At 47.5% G+C, this 24,790-nt stretch overlaps 1 protein-coding gene across 1 annotated transcript in view; it reads right to left on the reverse strand.

Annotated features, from left to right (window-relative positions):
• Positions 1-4,496: 4,496 nt before the first annotated feature.
• Positions 4,497-24,790, reverse strand: part of Taf4 (TATA-box binding protein associated factor 4) — a 72,917-nt gene continuing 52,623 nt past the window's right edge. Inside the window, 10 exon segments of the mRNA XM_052184497.1 lie at positions 4,497-5,954; positions 13,516-13,635; positions 14,081-14,137; positions 14,965-15,090; positions 15,911-16,041; positions 16,349-16,518; positions 18,175-18,289; positions 21,124-21,271; positions 23,847-24,092; positions 24,552-24,641. Coding sequence (XP_052040457.1) covers positions 5,787-5,954; positions 13,516-13,635; positions 14,081-14,137; positions 14,965-15,090; positions 15,911-16,041; positions 16,349-16,518; positions 18,175-18,289; positions 21,124-21,271; positions 23,847-24,092; positions 24,552-24,641 — 1,371 coding nt within the window. The 3' untranslated portion in view covers positions 4,497-5,786.

A 24,790-nucleotide genomic window follows, 5' to 3' on the forward strand; every position in this document is an offset into this window, starting at 1 on the left:
GTATCAGCTGATATAGACTCATGTGGAGTTTCGCTAAGACAGACTGACATGGTGAGGCGAGACCTGTAGAAGGGCACGTGATGTTTGGAGGGAGTATAAACAGGACCCAGCAGACAGTGACATAGCTAGCTAGGCAACGCACCGAGTACTCGCTGTCGCCGATCTTCTCTTTGGATCTTCTCTTTGTTGAGAGAGGCAGGGCAGAGAACTTCTGGAGTCCCTGCTGGTCCTGGTGGCTCCTCCTGTGCCGATTCAGCATAGGCCTGGCTGTTCCTGCTAGGCTGAACCTCCACTGCTGCCATCCTGACATGAGTGAACTAGGCTGCTGGTATATTCCTGAAGTTACTTGTGAGTGGATCGAGCTGCTGCTGCTGTTGCTGCTGCTGACTTGTGAACTGTACTGCTGATTTCCTGATGACACAGATTGGATTTGCTCCAAAGAACGATTTCAAAACAGGTCTACTTCCCTGTATCCTAGTAGCCTTCCTTTCCACTACCACAGGTGGGTGGTGGGCTAGAAGGGAGTTCAAAGCATTTAAGAGCCCTGATTAAAAGTAGGCTTTGAAAAACCTAAGACAACTCTCCTCTACTTAAATCCTTTTTTGTCACATATTTCAGCCAAAACAATGAGAAGAATCAACAATAATCTACCATGCTCAGGGGCTTGTGCGTGTTTTTGTGTGTGTGCATGTGTGTATATGCATGTGTACATGTGTGTGTGTGCATGTGTGTCTGTATGTCTCTGTGTGTGCATGTCTGAGTGACTTTTTGGTCTACTTGTCTGTCTGCAAGCCTCTGTGTGTGTGCACACACACACACATCTATATCTGAGTTTGTATGCCTGTGTGTCTGCATGTTTGTGTGTGTCTGTGGATCTGTGCGTGCCTTTGTATCTGTGTCTGCATGCCTGTGTATGTGTGAGTGCACGTGTGTGCCTGTATTTCTTTGTTTGCGTGCTTGTGTGCCTGCTTGTGTGTGAATGTGTATCTGTGTTTTCATGCTTGTGTGTGTGTGTGCCTGTATTCCTATGTGTCTGCGAGTGTGTATGTATGTCTGTATATCTTTATCTGCTTATCTGTGTATCTGTGTCTGCATACCTGTGTCTCTGTGTGTGTCTATATATCTGTGTGTCTGTGTTGTGCTTTGTGTACCTGTGTCTGCATGTCTCTGTTTGTCTGTGTGCCTGTTTATCTGTGTAAGCATGCCCGTGTGTCTGCATCTGTGTGTATATGTGTATCTGTGTCTATGTATGTGTCTCTATGTGTAAATGTGTGTGTGTGTACTTGTGTGTCTATGTGAGTGTGGGGGGGGGGGTGAACCCATGCACTTGAGGACAATTTGTGAACCAACCTCTCCTTCCACCATGTGGGTCCCAGAGTTTGACCTCGGGTCAGCAGGCTTTACCCACTGAGCCACCCTATCTGCCTCAAGCTGCAAGATCTTATTCCTTTGTCAGGCACACACTTTTCCAAATCTCTGGTTTGCCTTATTTTCATGAGAATCTCTTTTTTAAACACATTCTAAAAAGAAATTATATTCCACATTATTTTTAGCCTTTCTCAATGATACAACAATCTCAAGAAACCAAGTAACATGTCGCTTTTCATAAATAATTCTATTTCACAGAGAAATTCAATGTGTCCACTGTCTTCTCCATCTCCACTATTCGAATTGTTTATTTTGGATCAGTAGACCCTCAAATAGGCTAAGACTAAGAAAGAGCAGCAAACAGACACAGAAACCAAAGATGTGAATATACAATGAGCTGGATGCTGACGGCCCTGCACAAGGTGGCCATAATTACCCAGAGCCCTGAGACCCACACCACCTGCTGTGGGTAAAGGACTAATGACCACAAATGGAGGATCCCCACTCCATCACTAAACACAACCACCACAGGTCTTCTCAGCTACTCTAAGCCCTCATCTTCATATGACTTTCTAGGCCAGACTGTGGTTCTGTAAGATTTCAAGGCACTGCTCCATCTAGGGCAGTGGCTCAACCTTCCTTATGCTGCAACTCTTTAATACACATTATGCTCTGTCCACCCCTCCCCCACACCATAAAACTATTTTATTGCTACTTCATAACTGTAACTTTGTTATGAATTGTTGTAGCTGATCTTTGTTACTTTGTGAGTTCTTCTTTTTCCCACCCTTTATCCTCTAACACTAGATAGGAGAGAAACAAGGATAAGAGGGAGAGAGGAATTTGGAAAATCCCTGAATCTACTTTTTTTTTTCCTTCTGTTTCTTCTTTGACCATGGTTACTGTTAGGACCTAGGTAAAATATTAAGGCCTAGATGAAATGTTAAGGCCTAGGTAACTGTCACCTAGCTATCCTGCCATCATAAGGAAACTTTCTCATGCGTTTCTGCTGATCCTAGGAAACTTTCTAATATGAAGATTGATTACATATTTTATTATGTTCTGTGGAAACCAATCATGATAGAAGTCAGTAGAACTGTTTTGTATAGTTACAATAAGCTTGGACCTGAACCAACCACCCAGAAGTACCTCCTGTACACATGTATAAGTTTTTATGATATAAGCTGCCCCTGGGATGGACCCCAATAAAAGAGATATAAGAAACTATTTAAAATAAGACTTCCATTTTGAATAGTGGTCCAGTAACATTTAAGTTCCCAAGACCTCCCTGGGAACTGACAACCAGAAAGAGACATGTGCATGGGTAACTGACATCCTGGTAGACAAGTTAAGACATGAATTAGACAGGCAAGTCCCCTGCCACACTTGAATATCCCAACCAATGGGAGCAGGATACGTGTACAACTAAGACATGTTCCTAAGGAAGTCTTCTATCCCTAAATCCTGATTAGTGAAATAACTTAGCACAGACATTTGTGGATTTGGGGCTTTAAAACTGTGATTTCACTGAGACCCTAAAGTGGGTGGCATCATTCCATGTCTGGGATCCTGGACTAAGAGGAGAGAGCTGAACACTGGTGTGCATTCACTCTCTACTTCCTGACTATGGATGGGATAGGTGGCCAGCTGCTTCAAGCTCCAGCCACCTAGGCTTGCCTGCCATGACCTTTGAACTGAGAGCCGGGATAAACCCTGTCTCCTTGAAGTTACTTACGTCAGTTTTAGCACAGCAACAGAGCAACAGGAAACTATTATTTTACACAGCCTTCCATACATGCACTCCACACACGCGGTGCTACTGTTAGCAGCATGTTCCAGGTTTTCTAACCATTTGTTCATTTTCTCCCCCCGTGTGCAGGATCACAGCTTGGCCCCAGGCCTTGAGTGTGGCACGGAGCTCACACTGCCTCAGCCAAGCATCTACCAGACATCTGCGTTTTCCCAGCCCTCAACCATGTCACCTTTGAGTTTTACTTCACGTTCTTCCTCTACAAATTGGTCTACGCCCTCTTTCTCATCTCATGTCTGATGGGAGCTGCCGGGGTCCTGAGACGGAGTGCTGAGAGCAGAAGTTTTGTGTCCACATCCTTAACAAAAAACACTTATCACATCATCCTCTCTCCCTTGACATACAAATAGATAAACAGGACCTGGGACAACTCCTGCCATGCTGCTGGGACCAAGTATCAAGAAGGCTCATGAAGCCAACTGTGGAAGAGCCAGGGGGTGAAACCAGCACTGCAGGGTCATCTCACCTGGGCACAGGTGTGAATCTTCGCTGTGGCTGTCCTGAAAGACTTGGACACAGCAGGAAGAGTGAGAAAGTGAAAAAAGTTGACTACACTCATGGAAAGTTAGTACCCTTCACATACATAGCCAATCGCAGGCCAGGAAGATAAGAGATAGCAGTGAGTCCACGGGAACCTTACCCCACAAACCGACTGCCCTGTACAATATCCAGCTTCCACCCTCAGCTTCAAGTCTCATTCTCTACACTGCTCAACTACACTCTGTGTGTTGAACTGTGTTCCCTCCCAAACGTAATGATGGTGTCCCAACCCCCTGACCTCAGACATGCCTGTATTTGGAGATGGGGGTCTTTGGTGTGCCGAAAGAGAAGCCTCAGCACAAACAGACACACAGCCAGGAGCTCAGAAGGCAGGCAGAGAGGGTGCTGTTCTGCATGCCCACAGCCACCGCAGAAAGCACAGAAGCCAACCCTTACTGCCTGGATCTTAGGCCTCTGGCCATCCTGCCAAGACAGTTCTCCATGGTCCCTGGTCTGTGTCCTTCATCTCTACAGCTGTTGATCAGGACATCAGGGATGGCAACGAGGGGGAGTCTCCAGGTAAGCCTACCTACCTCCCACCTGAAACCAGGCTTGCTTACAGGGTATCTGTTTATCACACACCCCGATGCGCGCCCCCTGACAGTCTACAGAATAAGGCCTGGAATGGGATAAGCACACATAGCTCTGGTGTCCTCTGGGTAAACAGAACAGAGGACTGGCCCCACCTCCAGCCCAGAAGGGGTCCTGTGCTCGGTTAAGTCCTAGATTCAGAAGGACCAGAGAAAGACTCAGAAATGGGAAAAACAGGCACGACAAATACAGATAAATTTGTTTTTAATAAAGGAGTTAATTTTCTTTCAATCCTATATAAAACAATAGCAATTAAAAACTTCATTTCTGAAAGTAAAATATTTACATATTAACAAGTAACTGTGCAAAATTTACATGAAAAAATGGAAAGACGGGGATTTCCTAAAAGATAAAATGAAAGGTGTAACAGTTCTCAGGTGTTGTAAAAAATACTGATCAGCGTTCAGTTCACACGTGCGAATTGAAGTCTAACATGAGAATCCACACGGAGAAAGCCAAGTATTTACAGTCATAAAAGTACTATCAATAGACAATTTAATACAATAACCTCTGAAAATATAAAGAACCAATTAGTATATTTGTAATAAAAAAATAGGTACAAAGAAGGGGCTTTGCTCTGGACGCCTGTGAGGTTGGCCACAGCTTGCATACAGTCTCTTAGCAAAATAATTATAGTTTACATAGCCATTTTATGTTATGTGCCAAAAATTATGTACAATTACTGACAAAATACACCAACCATTTCCAACACTTGATCCACACTGAGAAACAGTCTGTTGTTGATTCTTCTCAACTCTGATTTTATTTCATCTAAGTCTTCACTCTGAGCTAAAAACACAGTGCAAGTAAAATATATTTACGCTGAAAAGGTTCTCATTTCCTAGGCTCTCATTTCCTTCCACTTTACAGCTTCCAAACTGCAGCAAATAAAACGTATTTGTACAGGTGCTGCACCCCGGCCTGCACCCCGGCCTCACTGAGGAAACGGGACCCTGCTTGGAGCCTGTGTCCCTGGGGAGCTTCATGTAGAAGGGAGGTAAGGGACAGGACAAGGTGGGGGAGGGTGATAAATAGTCTAAAAAAATCAGTTTGCTTCGCCAACTGACTGCTACAACGTAAAATAAGAGATGAGGTCATCGGCTGTAGACATACACCTAGCGGGTGAGTCAGGGTGAGCAGAACCAAAACGCACACAGGATGAGCAACTGCTAATTATTTGCTAAGCGCTTCCATCAGTCTTTAAATATGGCTTGTTTGGCAAGAAGGCCACTCAGCCGAGGATGAGCTCGGGTCAGCTGTCCTGTGAGAGCATCCACAGGCCTTTGTGTTCTCTCTGCTGCAGACACGGTTTCTGCCGCACTGAAGAGCTGATTTATAAACAGGAGTATAAAACTGCTCCATTGTAAAGAGGTGGCTGTTTTTAAACAATATCCCATTTGCTTGTTACAAAAAGGCGTAATCTGCAAATATATAAAAACGTCCGCAAGCATCCCATCAGAAACGCCAGCTCATCCTGTTACTTAAGGAATGCTTTGTAGAGCAACAGTGAATGGCTTGTCTCACGCTCATTTTCTAAACAAAATATGAGGTCCCTGAGGTTGACCCGCGTGATTCTTTGCCGTGTGAACTGTCTGGGGGTTCCCACGCCGGAGCCGCCTGGGACTGCTGCGCCCAGGCCTGAGCCCTGGTGAAGAGAAAGGAGAAGACATGTGCATTAGTGACCATAGAACAGTTAGGAAAGAGAGGGATTTTCAATTATCCCAAAAGCCCTGGTTTTGAAGGAAACAGCATGGTCAAGCCCCTTCCACAGTTGTATTATTTAAGTCCCTAAGCAGGGCAGAGGCCTCCACTCCCCCACTCTACAACACACTCAGGATCCCCCCAATGTCCCCATAGGCTTGGCCCTGAGTAGGAGAGAAGACCAAGCTGAGCCTCCCCATCCAGAGGCTCTGAAGCACGCAGCCCCCACTCTCCACGTCATACAGCACAATACTGCCCAACAGGTTCAAGTGAGGGGACCAAAGACCACACTTGATGCCACACCTGGGACTGTGGCATCCCTCCTTGGCTGACAGAGGCACTAGGCCTGAACTCATGGGCGGGGCAGGCTGTTGGTCAGCTGGAGAGGCCGACTGCTCAGCGGTCAGGACGGTGATCCACGGCCAAGGGAAGGGGGCTCCCTGCTCCCCTGGCTGGGCCTTGCTGCAGACCCATCCCCTAGGCCACAACAGCTATCCAGCGAGCTGAGCCCACTTCCTTCCTGCTCAGAAACAAGATGTACTAGGGCTGGCTTTGGCCACTAAGCAGTGGCCTCCAGCAGCTGATCGCATCTCTGCCTCCAACTGATCCCTGCTGGGCTCAAACCACAGATCCCCATGGGCAGCTCTCCTCTTCTCTCAGTAGAGAACCATGTGTGTGTCCTGCTGGTTAAATTCCCTTTGCGTATTCAGGTACACAAGTTGCAGTGATGTCCTGACTGTGCCTTCATAGTTGAAGCTTAGGGAACTGGAGGTACCACCTTTTTACCCTTGAGGCACAGGGACCCAGGGGCCAGTAGATGGCAGTCACAGGAAGCTGGCTGGCAGGCCAGGTACAAGTGTGCCTACATGGCCTGGCCATAGTTTCTTCATGCATATGACAGTCCAACTGAAGATAGGGCACTTTTCTTCAGATGCTGGTAGCCACCACTGTCTATCTGTGGCCCTGGCCTTCACCATCACCGTGGTAGCCATGTTCTTTTGGGTAGACAATCTCCTTGGATGTTGTTGGCAGCAACAGCTCTAAGTTATGCTTCATCCTGAAATTAGTGGTGTCTCTTAAAGGGCCACAGCAAAGATATGCAGTTAGCAGGAATGAGGGAAGCCATCGGTCTCCCAAAAACCACCTCAGGCTATGCATGGTCCAGCACACACAAGAGCTTCCTTGAGGAGAGTCTTGGTGATCTGGAAAGGAGCAACAAGCCAGTTTCTGGGAAGCAAGCCTGTAGAGGAGGAGGGTCTGCTGAGACTGTCAGAGTCCGCAGGTCCTGGAGCCATGGAGCAGGCTGAGGTCCAAACTACCTCTCCATTTTCAGTAGTGAGCTTCACTCTTCTTGCACTTGCTATACCTGATCCGAATCACTGAGACTATAGGCCCAAGGGAGAAACTCAGGTGATGACGACGTGATGCCCAGGCCCAGGCCCACTGAGACCCTGCCTGGGCGGCAAGATGCGTGCGGCCAGTGTCCGGGCTGTATTTCATGCCTCTACTTTTAGGTTCAACAGCCAACAGCAGGGCTGGGATGGGCAGGGAACACTCATCTCAGGCACAATATTTAAGAAGTGCTAAAAGTTAGAAATTGAGACACAGGATCAACCTGGCATCCATACTTTCTGACAAGCAAGTACTGACACTAATGAGGCCCAGACAGCTTCATGTAGGCACGCCAACCTGGGCCTCCAACTCAGCGGGACGGCTGTCACTGCTCAACCTGAGGGGTCAGCAGTCAGGTGAGAAGAGGACACGGATTCTCCGTTGTGTGCTACAGGCCTTCCTCATGAGCAGCAGGATGTGAGTGGGTTGTAAAACCAAAAGTACAGGCTGAGGCACAGCACAATGAACACTACACTCATTCAGGGTTTGCCATAGCAAGAAGAGCCTAACCCTCGGCCTCAGAACTGTGACCTGAGTGAATGGTCCTCAGAAGAGTATGGCACCCAAGTGTATCCAAACCCTCATGGGCTATGGGAGCACACACAGGTCATCCAACCTGTGGAGTCACAGAGGCTCCTGGGAGTCCTTAGCAAGGGTTATGGATTCAGTGACTGTGTTCCTAGGATTTAGGCTTCTGCTCAGAGCCTGGTACAGGGACCCACAAGAACAAAACATTTGCGAGGACCCACATAAAAGCTGAAGCCTTAACATGGTAACCACAGTTCAGAGGACTCTGAGGTGTTTCAAGAGTGGGCATGGACACAGTCTTGGACAGACAGACAGACAGGCAGACACACAGACACACGAACACACACACAGACACACACAGACACACACACGCGCACACACACACACACACGCACACATGCATGCATGAACACTCAAGGACACAGACATGAACACACATGGACATAACAACACACGGTGGCAATACCAGGAAAACTCTCCCTGGAGAGTTGTCTGGGCCTCCTGGGTTGTACTGTTGTGGCTACCCACCTGGCTATTAAAAAGACCAAATAAGAAGGTGAGTCTATTTCTTGTCTGTCTGTCTTCATTTATGAAGTCCAGCATGCTATCCACAGGGCCTGTGGAATTAGTTCTATGTCCTAAGGGAAGCACTGGGCTTTAGCTCTTCCCCAAGGTCACAGGGTTACATTGTTACAACCTGACTCTTTACCAAGGAGTTCTACCTCAGGAATAGGCTAGATAGAACTCTGCACCTCAGAACAGAGTGAGGGTTCCTTGGGGAAACCTCTAAGACCATGAATCCACACCACTGTCTCCTAGCCAGTTATTAGGTCAGAGTAGCATTGGGAAAACAGCCTACATAGGACCAGACCTATCAATGGCCACCATCCTTACAGATGGCTCTCTGTCCTCACTCTGTGAACTGCCCCACATGAGCCATGCTCACCTGCAAAACATCTGAAGAACATTAATAGACACTTAGAACTCTGCTAAGAAATGCCATCAATTCTAAGAGGCTCAGCACCAGGGCAGCCTGGCAACCTCTCCTGTGTAAAGCTCTAACAAAACTCCTGGGAGAGGCTGTGCTCATGCGAAGTCAGGGGTGTCAGGAGAGAGGGTGCCGCCCTCAGCATGGCCACACTCTCAACAAGGTGGAGACGGAGGAGCCTAGGACATGCTCCCCAGTGCTCCAAACACAGGCAGTGAGAAAGGAGCCTCACACACAGGAGAAAGGAAAGGCTGCAATGGGTCCTCAGATGGCAGAACAGAACCTTCCACACGAGGAGGAGGGAAGAGGAAGAAATGAGGGGGGTTCAAGGTCTACAAAACAGGTGTCCATAGAGTCAGTAGACACGAGCAGGGCCTGAGCAATCACAGCAAGATGTGGAACAACCTAGATAAGAGTTCCTGGTACTGCCAGGAGAGGGCGCCATCACCCCACCAGTAACAAAACACCTAGGTGCCACATTTAGAGGTAGAGCGCGCCCACAGCCGAGCTCCTGGTCAAGCAGAGGTAACAAGGGCAGCACTGTGCCTGTGAGCAACAGGCTCCAGATGCTCAGCTCAGAAGCCCTGCCCTTACAGAGAGGAGAGGCAGGGGAGGCCGTGTGGACATACACAGAGGTGCTGCCCTTCCTGAGAGGAGAGACAGGAGAGGCCGTGTGGACACACACAGAGGAGTGCTGAGCAAGTCCAGGAAGAGAAGAAGGAAAATCAGAAAAGAGAAAGAAAAAAGAGTGATGAGAGTCAGGAAGGAGGTCATGCAAAAAGTTCTGAACCTTTTAAACTATGCAAACCAAGGCTTGCAGCACAGCGAGGGCCCAGGGCACCACAGCAGTGACAACAGCTCCCAGTGATTAACTTACCAAGGCAAGAGAAAGCATGGCACCTCGCCTTTAACCAACCTGCAGGTCAGGACAATGTGATCAGCCACCACTGGATGGCAACAGCAAGAAGCGCGGCTGAGTTGCTGGAGGCTGGCTTCATCTTCCCCCAAACCGCTTAAGACACAGGTTCAATTAGCCTAGAGCTGAAAAGCAATATCTCCAGGAGGCCAACCTCACAGGATTGCAAGTGAGAAGGGAGGCAGAAGGTGTGAAGAGAAGACACCATTACATTAGTGAGACCAGGGACATTTACAAATTGTGTAAGGATGAAAGTAACCACAAGAACACAGACAAAAACCTTCCTTAGCACAATAGCCTTCACAAAGAAGCCAGGAGTGGCTGTGAGCACCTGTCACCCCAGCACTTGGGAGGTGAAAGACCGTGAGTTTAAGGCCAGCCACGCAATAAAAAAACTGTAAAGAAAGAGGGAATACTGGTGCACATCTTTAATCTGGAGGCAGAGGCAGGTGAATGCATCTCTGAGTTAAAGGCCAGCCTGGTCTACATAGTGACTTCCAGGACAGCCAGGGCTACACAGAGAAAACCTGTCTCAAAAACCAAAACAATAAGAACAACAATAAATAAAAATAAATACAAGGCAGGTGGCACACACTGGTAATCCCCAAACTTGATGGGGAGGGTGTGGTGAGTCTAAGGTCATGCTTAGTCACAAAGCAAGTTCAAGTCCAGTCTGGGCTGTAGGAGCTGCTGTCTGGAACAAAGAGTCACGAGCACAGTAAAGAAAGAGAAGATGCCAAGGAGACACGAATGTGAACACACACTTGCATGCGCACTGCCTATATACATGCATGCTAGGCCACAAGTCAATGGCTACCTTATTTGTGTAGTGAGAATGCTGTTTTCTTTGAAAAAGACAGAAATAATCTGGGAATGTTTCATTTTAATTCCAGGTGTGGGGCTGTTTCACACTGACACAGCAGCTATGATTCACCTCATGCTCTAGCAAGAGCATGATTTTGCCAGTTACAGATGGTTTCTGCAGTTGTGGGACATTCACAATTCTGGGAACACTTTAGAGGATATATAATGTTAGGGCTCCCAAGAGTTGGTTGTTGGTGGTGGGTTATTGGTTGCTGTTGATTGCTCTTGGTCAGTTTGTTAAGTAGTTGTATGTAAGAAGAAATTAGATACACTGATGAAGATCAAATCTGCCCTAAGGAACTTGAGCCCTGATCAGCAGAAAGTAGTCTAACAATAATGTTACCCCTTTCCCCCTCTATCCTTCTGTCTCTCTGATTGAGCATTAGGGAATTGAAAGGGTGGGAAAGGGGTGGAGAAGAGTGGAAGAAAAAAGATGGCACTAAGTAGCTAAAGTCTGCTACATATTTGAGACAATGTCTCTCACTCACTGCCTTAGCTATGCTGCAAGCCCTCCCCACTAGTGCTGGGATCATTTATGCCTCAACCAGGAGATGAGTTACAAGGATTTACACCTTACAATAATTCAGCGAGCCACAAAAACACCTGGCAGAAAAAATTCACTAATGTCTTTTAACTCCCCTGGTGTCCTTCTCAAGGTGTGCAGTTGCTGCCCAAGGTTGTACTCACTTCTGTGTGGGCTTTGCAGGCCTGCACACTTGAATAGCAGACCCAGTTGCTGCAGCTTTTCAGGCAACACATTTACATAAAGATTCTGGCGGAGGTTTCCTTCCTATTCCACCCTCAGACTTTTTACCTACATTTGAACTGAGAGGGATGTCCCTGTACCTCTAGGATATTGTCTCCACACCAAGAGAACACTGCACAGGGAGTCACTGCTGGCACTAGGGCTAGAGATGGGTCAACAGTCCTTGGCAGGGACAGCACTGCCCTGCTGAAGTCACTACTCTGAGCTGATCCAGTCTGCCTGCATCCTCCACACAGGACAGGACTAAGCACACAAAGCAGACAGCAGTTTCTATGGGGATAAAGACAAAATAGAATAAAGGCCTTGTGGCAACACAAGAGTTCAAATGTGATTTTATCCAAGCCTCCCATGGATAAAGAGTCATTCTCCATTAAGACTCATGTAAAAATAGCCAAAGCCACACACAGACAGGGGTGCTATGTTGTACTGGACTAGAAAAAAAAAATGCCCCACGTCTACACAGAGCTGTAGTAACAGAATAAATAGCAAGTGGGTCCACTTGAGTGGACGGAAATGGCTACTCAAACAAGAGTTCAGCCCACATTCTTCATAGACAAGCCACCCAGGAGCCTCATTGCATCAGACCCAAGGTGCCCATTCAGGTGACAGGCCCTAGACAAGCACTAAAACAGGAAAAGCAGTCCACAACTGAGGGAGAACAGTAAGGGGAAACTGAGGCTGGAAGCTTCAATACATATGTTCAACGACATAGGAGCAATCCAGCCATCATAAAGTAGCAAACAGGGAAGTCTGCCACTCACTAGATGGAAGCTTGCAAAGAGCCTATAGACCAGTAACATATAGCCTAAAGTTCAATAACATTTAGCCTATAGACCAATGGTTCTCTAACATTCCTAATGCTATGACCCTTTAATACAGTTCCTCATGTTGTGGTGACCCCCTAGCCATAAATTATCTCACTGCTATCTCCTAACTGTATCTTTGCTACCATTATGAGTCATAGTGTAAACGTCTGGTATGCAGGATTAACTGATATGTGACCCCCTGCTCTGGACACTCTCAAATGAAATCTCTGTTTGTAACTGAGAACTGCACTGGAGCTCAACAGCCAATAGGAGCCGGCCCGACTCCACTCTGGCAGAGGAACATGACCCAGTCTGAAGGGTAGAGAGGAACCGTGATGCAAATGAACATGGGACGCACCACAGCCCAGCGCAGGTGTGACTGGAGACCACAGCACAGTCTAGTGCGTGTGACTATGTGTCATGCCACAGTTTAGTGTGTGTGTGTAACTGAGACCAAGAGGAAGACAGATGGGAACAGAACGCGCCTGAAGAAAAAATGGCCCTTGTGTTGCAAATGTACTAAGGCAGAGACCCACATGTGAGTCTCAACAGTTCAGCAAATGGAAGAAGCAGGCTGATCACCCAGAGACTGAACCCAAGACACAGAAAACCTCATAAAGTATCAGCAGTCAGACCAGATGTACTACACACAGAGGCAAGGACAGGAAAAGTGACAACACACACCAGCACCCTAGAAAACCAGTGCAGAGAGTGCACAGGCAAGAATAAGCATGCCCAGCGCAGGCAGGCATACGGATGCCAGCCCCGCCAGCCTCCAAGCCATGGGACCAGGGATGCACGGACCCAGCATCTCAGCAGCGACAGTGAAGACAACTGAGCAATAGATACACAGGCCTGCTACTACTCTTCTAAATGCAAATGACAACTAACAGTTTAAAGTAAAAGTAACCATTAAGGTAGCTTAAAAGACACTCAGACTTTGGGCCCAACGAACAGGTGGCTACTTCTCTGGGCCACACACCCTGCAGGTTGTCTTACACTGTCCCCACCAGAGCCAATCCTGAATTCCACCCCATGCTTTTCCAAGTCAGGTTGAACTCAGCAGAGCCGACCATGTGAGCGTGTGTTTTAGCTCATGTTATAGGAACAAAAAGGGCGACTTGAAAATCAAGTGTCCAACACAAGACCACACCTCCACTGAAGGCCAGGAGCTCCCCTGGCTATTCAAGGAAGGTGCGCTCTCTTCCCCACCCCTCTAGACCTCAGCCTCATGTTCTGCTGTACCTCTGCTCCCGATCCTGGCCCAGTGCAGTCCACTTTCCTCTTTTTCCTGGGCCCGATCGCTGCCAGTGCAGTGAGGTTGGCATCCCGCTGCCGCATCTGTGCCAGCTCCTGCTGCTGCATCTTCATGTTGGGAAGGAAACAGAACTGTCATTGCTTTGAGAGTTCTTACTGCAAATGTAGCAACAGCTACCAAGAATGTTTTCAACTTCTTAAAACGTTCTTTCCTAAGTTACAACTTCTTTAAAGTCGAGGCTTTTAAAACTAAGGACATGTCTGTAACCAAAAATAATTACAACACTTTTAAAACAGAAGCTTACCTTAAAATATTCAAAAGATTAGAAGAAGGGGTTTAGGGAATCTAACCTCAAAGAGAAGTGACAGGTCCTCTCCAGGCAAATGCAGACAGCACAGAAAGGGCTGTGCAGACTAGCCACCCGAGAGCATGAATGAGCCATGGATATCCACATTCAGAAACCCCAGGTTTCTTAACTACTCTCTCTTCTGTGGGCACCGAGCAGGAACATGAACTGCAAGTGCAGTGAGGAGTCCAAACAGAGAAGCTCACCTCTTTTGCTTTCTGCTTCAACCTTAATTGCTCTGGGTCTTCTTGTCTGGATCGAGACTATTTTTGAAAGAAGGAGAAAGGGAAGAGTCATGTCTTCTGTGAGCATCACTGAACCCACAGTACCATGTCCAATCTACAGCAGCATCTAGCCAGGTGACAGACTTCCTGCTAATTCTATAAATGTTTATATCCAAATGACAAAAGCTTAGGTAATATGACATGAAAAACAATGTCTTCGCTGCCATCCAGATGCAGTGAGAGTCAGCCATGTGTATACAGTTTGTCTGTCATATGCCTGACTCAGTGTAGACTAAGAAAGAAAGCCCAGACAGAGCTTCCAGACATACTGGGCCAGCGGCTAGTGGAGCTGGCATTCAGCTGTCACTCCTCACTGCACAAAAAAGCTTGACACTGGAGTTAACATCTCCAGATTACTCTAATAATAAACAATGTTCCTACATGTAGCTCTGAATGTTCTAGACTGAAGGGCAAAATGAACCCACAAGGAAGGGAAGACGTCAGAATCTTTAAAAAGCCCACACCTTTAATCCCAACACTCAGAAGGCAGAAGCAGGAAGATCTCTGTAAGTTCAAGGCCAGCCTGGTCTACACAGTGAGTTCCAGGACAGCCAGAGCTACATAAGAAGACCTTATTTCAAAAATGAAACATTTTTTAAAATTAATTAATTAACTAACAAAATGAGAGAGCCACATCTCTTATTTCCATCAAATCTCCGACTGCAGCGCATCCTCCAGCAGCTGAAGCATCCACCTATCCTCCTCCACTCACAACCCCTTCTTCCAGGGTGCTGAGCATGACAAGCCAGGTGCCTGCTGCGCAGCCAGGAGTGGAGGACCTGAGCTGGAGACGGGGTTTAACTTGCCTTTGCTGCCCGCATCAAGATCTCCCTCTCCTGCTCATCTTTCCTCTGCTTTTCAATCTGATCCAGCTGTTCAAAGAATTTGAGCTGAGCCCGGACATCACTTGCTTGTTCGTATCGGTCATCATCCTACCAAAAAAAAAAAAAGTCAGTAAAAACACTGTCAACCACAGATTTGGACTTCAACAAACATGAGCGTGCCTCACACAGATGGACAGTGCACACAGCTCCGTGGTGGTAGCAGCTGCTCACACCTCAGCAGTCCGCCATGACCTCACAAGAACAGGGAGTCTCATCCAGTCACCAGGAGTCCCATAAAAGGTGGTTTCCACTTGATGCACTTTGTCATTTTTAAGAGATATTTAAGTCCTTCTGTGTGGAAATGTTTGTTTGTTTTTGTTTTTGAGACAGGGTTTCTCTGTGTAGCCCTGGCTGTCCTGGAACTTGATTTATAGACAAGGCTGGGCTTGAGCTCAAAGAGATCCGTCTCCCTCTGCCTCCCGAGTACTAGGAATAAAGGTGTGCACTACCAATTCCAACTTTATAAGTGTTTGAAAGCTGACAATTCACAGTGAGCTGTTCTGAAGGCTCAGACAAAGGCTCCTTCATCTGTGCAACTGTCCAAGAGATATTCTGGCTGAAAATCCACTTCATTCACTCACACATACAAACGCACACATGCATGCACGCATACCCCACATGGCAGAGAGCCTGCAGTTGCAGCTCATGGCTCAAGATGCAGGAACTGAGCACTTCAGATGGAATAAGAATACAAGACTCCATAATCTCCTAAGCTCACAGCCCCATCTTCCAAAGCGGGCTAACTGCAGAGTACTTCCCAGCCCAAATGCAAGAGCACCTACAGGTAACCAGGACAGCCAGGCTTCCACACAGCCCAGGTCAGGAGGTGAGAACACCAACATTCTCCCCAGGAGAACAGCCTCATTACCTTATAAGAGAAGTTTTTCTGCTGAGCCGTTTCAGATATTTTTTCTACAAGATTCTGCAGCCTTTGCTGTGTGGCATGAGACACGTAACTCACTACATCTGGATGCAGTTCCGTGATGCCGTGCTTTTTACCTGCAGGCCATGCAGAAAAAAAGCACTTTATGGTACTTACCCAGCTTCTCTTTATCACGGCACTGGCTTTTCTCACCCGATAGTTACTACTTTGTACAATCAAAGGCAATCTAAGCAGGAAGCAGATGGCCACTGCCCACCTTCTACTACCTGCCAACCAACAGAGAAGACTCTATGGGGTGAGCCCAAGACAAGGCAATGGAGCTACTGCAGAAGGGTGGAACTGAGTCTTGCCAGGGTCATGGAACACATCAGACAGAGATCTGGACATGCAGCATCCCAGTGGCATCGTCTGGTGCAGACATACCTATTTCCAGTATCCTCCTCTGCAAAGGCGCGGGGAGGAGGAAGGTGTCATCTTTACAGGATCGGGTCAACGTCCCCACCAACTCAGAGTTTGTGGCCAATATCCTTGCACTTTCTTCAGACAGGTTCACTCCAGCCATTGACGCAACATCATTGATGTCATCATCATCCCTGCAAGAGGAGAGGGACATTCTTGTGGCATGAGGAAAATCACAGCTCATTAAGGTGGTTCCAATTCAGTGGCAGCTTGCAAAGGGCAGGGAACAGCAGAAGGGCACTGAGATGGACAGATACACACACAGACACACACGAGGCTACACTGGGATGCTGCGTGTCCAGATCTCTGTCTTGTTGTCTAACAGTGTCTTGCTGCCTTGTTTAAAAATTAGTGTTCAGAGGAAGAACTGTGTAGGGTCGTAGGTAAACTGAGTCGACAGAGAGCTCTGGGCCCACAGGCAACAGTATGTCCCAAGAAGACAAAACCTAGAACACCATCTGTTACTTTGAAGACTCCATGTTACCTGAAAACTTCTCAAGACAAGAAAAAAATTTCTTCCTTCAGTCACAGCTTTCAGAGGAGGTAGAGGAAGAACAAGCACAAAACTCTCAGAGCCACCACAGAGCAATACCAGCCAGTCCCAGACAGATGTTAGCTTGTGAAAATGGCCCAACATAAGAACCTATCCACATGTGGCCGCTGTCCCAAGACTAACCTCTTCACTGGGGAGGTCTACATCTAGCAATAGTCCCTCAATGAACACCCTTCAGCCTGTCTTTAACATGGACACCCTTGGCACACTCTCATAGGATGACAGGAAGGTCCTCCTCGCAGCTTGACTCTTGGAGGTCTTCACTGAACCACACTGCCCTTCCCACCCTGCTACCTGCTACTGTGTGTACTCTGAGAGTAACCTCAGTGCTGACCAGGATGTCGGAGGCATCCTGAAGCCTGAACACCCTCAACCTTCCTACTGCTTACAAGTTAATCAGTAGCTTACTTCTCCTCAGCCTTTGATTCAGTGCTGACCACCCAGATGACCGTCTCAGCCTGGGCTATAGGAAGGAGCCCAGCCCAACGCAAGTCACTGCCTGAGCCCTGCCCTGATGTGATGAGGTAACCACAGCTCATGCTGCCTTTGCTTGTCCCTGTTCTGACCACTCTCCCCTGAAGAGCGGCCCTGGCCTTATCCTGGAAAATGGCTTCTAGTAGGTAAGATATGAGTGCAGGGAATGGGTGTACCTGGGCTCTTCCAGCAGACCCAACAGGAGCCCTAGCCAAGTATGCCTATATGCACACCTAGCCTCTCTGCTGACCCACTCAGGTGACCTGTCCTGCTCTGCCTGGTCGCTCCCAGCTCTACCCAGCCTCATTTACTCAATCTGGGGATGAAGAGTCTCCCTGAAATGCAAACAGCCACCACTGCTCATCACAGTGAAGGTCACAGCTTGGCCTCTGGTGCACGCACACAAGAATCTCAAGACACAGCAATGTCCGGGAAAGCTGCTCTCTGTTCATCCAGAGTCACAGTGGGCAGGGTGACGAGGGCCATCTGCATTATAAATGGTAGTCACCTAGGTGCACTCCGTTGGCACCAAGTCAGCTGACCTGTTCTCCATCCCTGCAGAAGGCATGAATGAAGCAAGCTGATACTCTGCATCCACGCCGGGAGCTCACACTGACAGAGATGTGTGGTCAGACCCAAGGAGAACAAACAGGCCTGACACTATCCGTGCCAAGAGCCAGTAGGAAAGACCCAGCAGGGAAATCAGCAGAGAACCTGAGTCCCTCCCGTGCGCTCCCTAAAGCACACAGGCTTCAGTCCTTACCGGAAGGAGCCTCCCCCTGGCTCCTTGAGCTTGTTTTTCTGTGCAGCAGCTGCTTGTGCAGATACAGTAGAAAGGGCTTTGGTTCCAGGTAACACGGTAGGTTTCACCACAGGGACTGCAAAGTCAAAGACACAGTGGACACCAGAGGCTGTTACTGGAGGACTGACTCTGCTGGCTTTACAAGCCCAGGGAGAAACTGCCATCTCTTCATTCATCACAGTGACACAACTCTGAGCTCTACAGTGCACACGAAAGTATTTAAGTTACATCGCTGGACTGCTCAGTGGTGAAGTGCCTGCACTGCTCTTTAGAGGACCCACACTCGGCTCCCAGTACCCAGTTTATAACAACTGCAACTACAGCTCCAGAGATCCAATGCCGTCTTCTGAACTCTGTGGTTACCTACACACACACACACACACACACACACACACACACACAGAATCAGAGGCTGCAGCATGCTCAGTCCTAAATGGGACACCTTTACCACATCTTCTCCCCTTCTAAGGCTCAGTGATCATCCCAGAATGAGGAGGTGGAAAGGCAAGAGACTGTGGAAGACAGCTAGGAAACTGTTTGCTAAATATGAAAGGTCTTTGCACATATAAACTCAAGGCAGCTAGCTATAGCTGCACATTCAACATCTTCTAAGATCAAGCCCATTAAAATCCCAGCATAGGAGAGGAAGGAAGAGATGGCTCAGTGATTAAGAGCACTTCCTCTTCCAGAGGACCTAGGCTTGATTCCTAATAACCACATAATGGCTGACACCAGTTCCAGGGAATCCAACACCCTCTTCTGGCCTTCAAGGACACCAGGCACGCACATGGTATACACACATACATGGAGGCAAAACACCCCACAGGAAACAATATTGAAGTTGTTGTGGTATTTTGTTTGTTTTATTTTTAATTCTAGCATGGATAGGAAGAGGCTCCTAGCTGTTTCTCCAAGGATGCACCCTGGATAGACTGCTCATGCTCCAGTTCATAATCCTGTACCCATACACATAACCTGAAGTACCAACAGACTACGAGGGTTTGGGTTTTTTTTTAAATGCATAGAATTGGGAAGAAGGTGAACGGTCTGAAAGAAGTTGGGAGGAGATGGTCAGGAGGGTGGATTTTATCACAACATGTTGTATATATGTGTGAAATCTGAAAAAAAATAAGGAAGAATACATGCTTACACATGAGGAGAAAGAAAAACAGTCTTAGGAAAACTACAGTGCAAATCCAACATAGTGCCACTGATTATAGTAGACCCCATCCCTGTGCCCTATCTAAATCCCTTCCTCACCAGCACAGACTCTAAAGAAGCATTCTCATGTGTCTTTACAATGGGTATGTGATATATATGTGTGTGTGTGTGTGTGTGTGTGTGTTTTATATATGTGTGTTATATGTATATATGTATGTATGCCATATATATGTGTGTATCAAATGTACGTATTTGTTATATGTATATGTCTGTATCAAATGTACGTATTTGTTATATGTATATGTCCCATATATGTGTGTGCTATATATGTATGCATGTCATATTATGTGTGCCATATATACATATATATGTATGTCATGTGTGTATATGAATATGTGTGCCATGTGTGTCATATGTGTTACATGTATATATGTATGTTTGCCATATATATGTAGGTGCCATATATATATACCTGTGTTATATGTATATATGTATATGTGCCATATATATTATGTGTGCTGTATATACACATGTTATACATGCCGTATGTATGTGTACATACATGTGTGTGCCATATATGTATGTGTCATATATATACATGTTATATGTATATATGTATGTGTGCCATATGTGGGGGGAGGGGGTGGGCGTGCGTACCCCTTGTGGCTTTCTAAATGAAACTTCAAAGGATACAATGACTTACAAGGTTTAAAGATAAAAGTTTAAAATGTAGCTAACAATTAACCCCTAAGTTTTGTTTGATTTTTAAAGGTTTAGTTACATCCTTCAAGCATCTACTTGCCTGTATTTCTTCAAACTCTTTTTTGGGGGGTGGGGCGTGAGACAAAGTTTCTCTGTGTCGCCCTGGCTGTTCTGAGTACTGGGATTACAAATATGCACCACCATTCCCAGCTCCTTCCAACTGCTGAAGTACAGGAATGACTCCTGCAAGGGACTAAGAGTAAGCAGACATATGCTATATATCTAAAGTCTAACCTAGGAGACTGAAGCAGGAGAATTTCTGGAGCCCAGGAATTTAGGGCCAGGATAACAACAGTGAGACTGCCTTGGGGGGAAAAGGGTGAGGGGGAAACTGTTATGACCTAAAGGCCTAAGTCGAGTGGGAAAGAGCTAATAGAGAATTACACTCCAGAAGAAACTTGATCATGGTCAGGCCTTGAAGTGGGAAGAGCCTCAGAAGGGTCAGTGTCTCACCACAGGCATCATGATGGGGCCTTGAAGAGAGAGAAACCTTCCCTTCAAACCCCAAGAGCAAAGCAGATGTCTGGTTTTTTATAGGTTTTTAGAGGGTGGGAACAACATTTATACCATGCAATCCAGACTAACTCTAGGAAAAACAGGGTGATGGGGGAGAGAAGGAGGGAAGCTAGAGGAAGGGAGATGGAGAGAAAGGAGGGTTGAGAACATGTAAACCACTGGCACAAGGTATGAGAAGGTCTGAGAGCTGCAGGGCCTGGCCGGCCAGGCTGTTTGCCCAGTAGGGAGACAGGCAGCTAGAAGGTCTAGCTAGAAGTATCTAACAGATACTAACAGTGTGATGTATATAATTCAGAGAATTAAAAAACCACGTTGACAAGGGTAATGGCTTGCACAAACCTCATAAATGAAATCACTGAGCTATGTGCATAAATTAATTTTATCACAATGATTAAATGAAATCAAGTACCAGTCCCACAACTGGCCATTTCCAGGACTAGCCAGTCCTGGGTGGCAGCAGCCGGGCCTCACCTGGCTGCAGCTGGTTCAGTTGGATCTGCTGTGGTGTGGTGAGCATGATCCGGTTGTGAGGCTGCCGCAATGCGACCATGGGTGTCTGCGTCAAGGTCACCTGCGGGGGCCGGATCAAGGCTCCAGGCTTCGGGGGCTGCTGGATCACCTGGGGCACAGCCAGCATAGTGCATGAGCACACACACATCCTAGGGCCACCACACTGACCCATGAAGCCAGCTATCAGCTTCATCGGCGCTACCCCAACCTTGCCCTGCCAGAAGCTCCGGAAGTCCAGACGTACACCTTACTCTACATCTAAAAGCCTGGCACTAGGAGTCTGCAACAAGCCTCTACACTTCCAAACAAGCCGCTTCCAAAGCTATAGACAAAGACAGAATGGCACTACACCAGGTCACAGCACAGCAGAGCAAGTACATGGGGCACGTGACACTTGGGACCTGCATTGGACCCACATGCAGCCTAGAGGGCGGCAGCAGAGCAAAATGTACTACGCTCAGGCCCCACAAGGAACATGGACTTCTCCCACCTGTCAGCAGACTGGCACTGCAGCCTGACAGCCATTTGTCGAATGACTTATTTCTATTCTAAGTTTTCTATAGGGTCAGATTACTTTTCTATTGGAGTGAAGATGGATCTCCAAGTCCTACCCTGAACTTGGTTCTCCAAGTCCTAATACAGCATGTCCCCTCTGAACCATGCTTATCCCAAGGGTGGTCGGTCCATACATCAGGGCTGCTCAGCTCTACTGCCCTGCACATTGCCTTGGCCTACAATGGCTCCAAGAGCCCACAGCACTGGATGTGTTCTGGGTCTGGCCCACATGAAGCTCCCTGATGGCCTGACCATAAATCTCTGGGCTAAGAACTTTCCTGGAAGAATTCTAGTTTATATAAAGGAGCCTTTTTGTGTGGGTGGTGGTGTAACACAGTATCACAGTGTCTGCAGGATTCTGAAACCCTTCTAGGACTTGAACCCCAACTCTTTCAAAAAAAAAAAGGTGTCTGTGTTCTTGCTGAGCACATGTAACAAGACACTTGCAAAGGACTGAGGTCGAGGCCTGCACCAGAACTGTTTTTGCAACAGAACAAGGTGCTCACACCACACAGGATGGGCAACTCAGGCTAGAGCTTTCCACTGAGAACCCATTAAATGAAGATCCAGAAAAGTGGCTCATTTCCATGGGTTCTAAGACCCTCTGGCCTCAAGCCCAGGCTTGCACAAAGTTGGCCTCTCTGCCTCAGCTGCACACACAGGCATAGCAGAGCCTGGGAGTCTAAGAGGGGCTCGGGACAGACACAGCAGGGACCAGGTGGCTGAACACGCCATGTTCATGTTTGTGAAAAGAAATGCCACTGTTCTAGTATAACTTCTGACTGATTAAACAGCCTGATAGAATAATTGATGGAAGAGGTTTATTTGGCTTACAATTCCCAGTCACAATCTATCCTGGCAGGGAAGTCACAGAAGAAACAACAGAAACTAGTCATACCACATCTGTGCAGCTAGCTTTCTGAGCTGCTACACAGTTCAGGACCCAGGAAACAGTGTCACCAACACTCAGAGTAAGTCTTCCTACATCAATCAAACTCAACCCCACAGACATACCTACATGCCGTTCTGATCTCGATAAGTTCTGATCTAGATAATTTCTCATTAAGAGCATTCTTCCCAGATGATTCTACATTATTCCAAATTGACAGTTAAAACCAACCCAATGAAAATGAATCTGCATGCAATCCAGCACTCAAGGCGACAACTGACAGAACCAGGACCAGAGGTAAGACCCTCACAAAGAGAGCATGCTCTTCCACAGAATTGCCTTCTGGGTAAATCAGGGTGTTGACTGCTGGACAGCACAGTACCTCTTGAAACCATGTGAAAGAAAACAAAAGACACAGGAATGCCTGCCCAGTGAGAAGACCTGCTCAGATGTGGTGCTTCAGCCTGCTCTCACCTCTTCCTCACTACCAACAGAGTAAAGCAAAAGCAAGCTCTACCAGGGCAGCCAGCACCCAGGAGTCTGGCCTCCCTAACACCCACCCTGCATGAGGCACTGCACCACCTGCAAATACTCACTCATTCTTAAGCTGCATTTACAACAATTCTAATCGCCTGTCATTCACCTCCACCCGGAGCTGGGAATCAGACCTAAGACCTCATAAATGCTCTTCCACAGGTACTATACACTCAGCCGCCTTTTGACGGTTGCCTTTTATGTGTGGTGAGGCTGTGCTGTTCACGGGCAGGTGTACATACACTCTAAATGCAACTAACAAAGCCAGATCTCCCTGCAGCAGCCCTCGGCTTTCCCTGAGCACTGCTGCCTTCATCCAGCTCTATCCCAGGAAAGCAAAGCCTGACCAACCCATCTCCTTCCCAACCTCAAAGGGTTGAACATTCAGGCATCACTCAAAGTCCTAAGAGTATCCTCCTAAGAGGCCCACTAAACACTGTGCTCCTGTACTGAAAACCCCAACAACATATTAATGGCCTGTCAGTAAATGAGCCAAGAAGTTCACTTCATTCTATGAAAAACACAATACAAAGACGTGGGCCTCAACCTGCAGCTCACACTTTAATTACTTAAGAGAACAACCACACGTTTTCCTAGCAGGAGCTTCCTTGCCTGCTCTTTCCAGAAAGGGGCTCCAAGCCAGGGCTGGTGAGTTAAGTGGCATGACGGCTGGCAAGAGCACCATGCCAGGCTCGCGCCTTCATACCAGTGGTGTGGGCGGCGCCTGTTTGCCAACGCCAACCTGTGTGGGCTGCGTGAGGCTGATGACCGGGGGTTGGAGGGCGCTGGTCACCGAGGCAGCCGTCTTCCCAGCTGTGCGCTGCACCGAACTGCTCAGCACCACAGCTGTCAGTGCAGTCGTGGCCTGCGAGGCAGGCGGCTGCTGCTGCTGGCTCTGCTGGATGAAGGCCGCGGAGTCTGGGGTCAGCTGTCTCAAGGCAGGTAAGCTCCTCTGAGGATAGACAGAGATAGGGTCAGGCACAACAGGAATGTTACTGCTTTTAGTATCTTAAAAATTCAGCAGCATAATCCTCCAGAAAAGCCCCATGGCTAATATCACTTCATCCAGATGTAATAATATACATCTACAGTGTCAGGTACTAATCCCCCGCCTGTCACTCAACTCCAAACATACTCATTGACCAGGACTTTCTTAGTGAGAACTGGCTACAATGCACTTCAGAAACAAAATGCATCTCCAAGAGGCGCCAATGTCAGGGTCCTCAGGATTATGCAGGAAGCAAGCCATCTTCCAGGGAGCATTGGCCCTACACAAGTGTGTTAGAGCTGGAACGCATCTTGGGGCTGAGCTGCAAGAAAGCCAGTTCTGTCCTAGCCACGCCAGGTGGAATCTGTGATGCCCACCCCTGATTGAACCACACTGCTGCATGCAGCACAAGCTGTCAATCACCTTCAGGAAAGGCACAAGGTAAGGCTGAGGTGAAGAGTTCAGTTCTCGATATAACCTGCTAGTGAAATCTTCTGCTTCAATTTTCCCATCCTGAAAAACAAACCACACTGACATTGCAGGACCTTGCATAGCAACTGCCGTGACGCATTTCCACACAACTTCACAGCACACACCATAAACCCTAGCACCACACTGGTCTAGCACTTCTGACAGCAAGTGTGTCAGTATACCATGCCCAA

Source organism: Apodemus sylvaticus, chromosome 5, assembly GCF_947179515.1.
Source record: "Apodemus sylvaticus chromosome 5, mApoSyl1.1, whole genome shotgun sequence".
Taxonomy (NCBI): Eukaryota; Metazoa; Chordata; class Mammalia; order Rodentia; family Muridae; genus Apodemus; species Apodemus sylvaticus.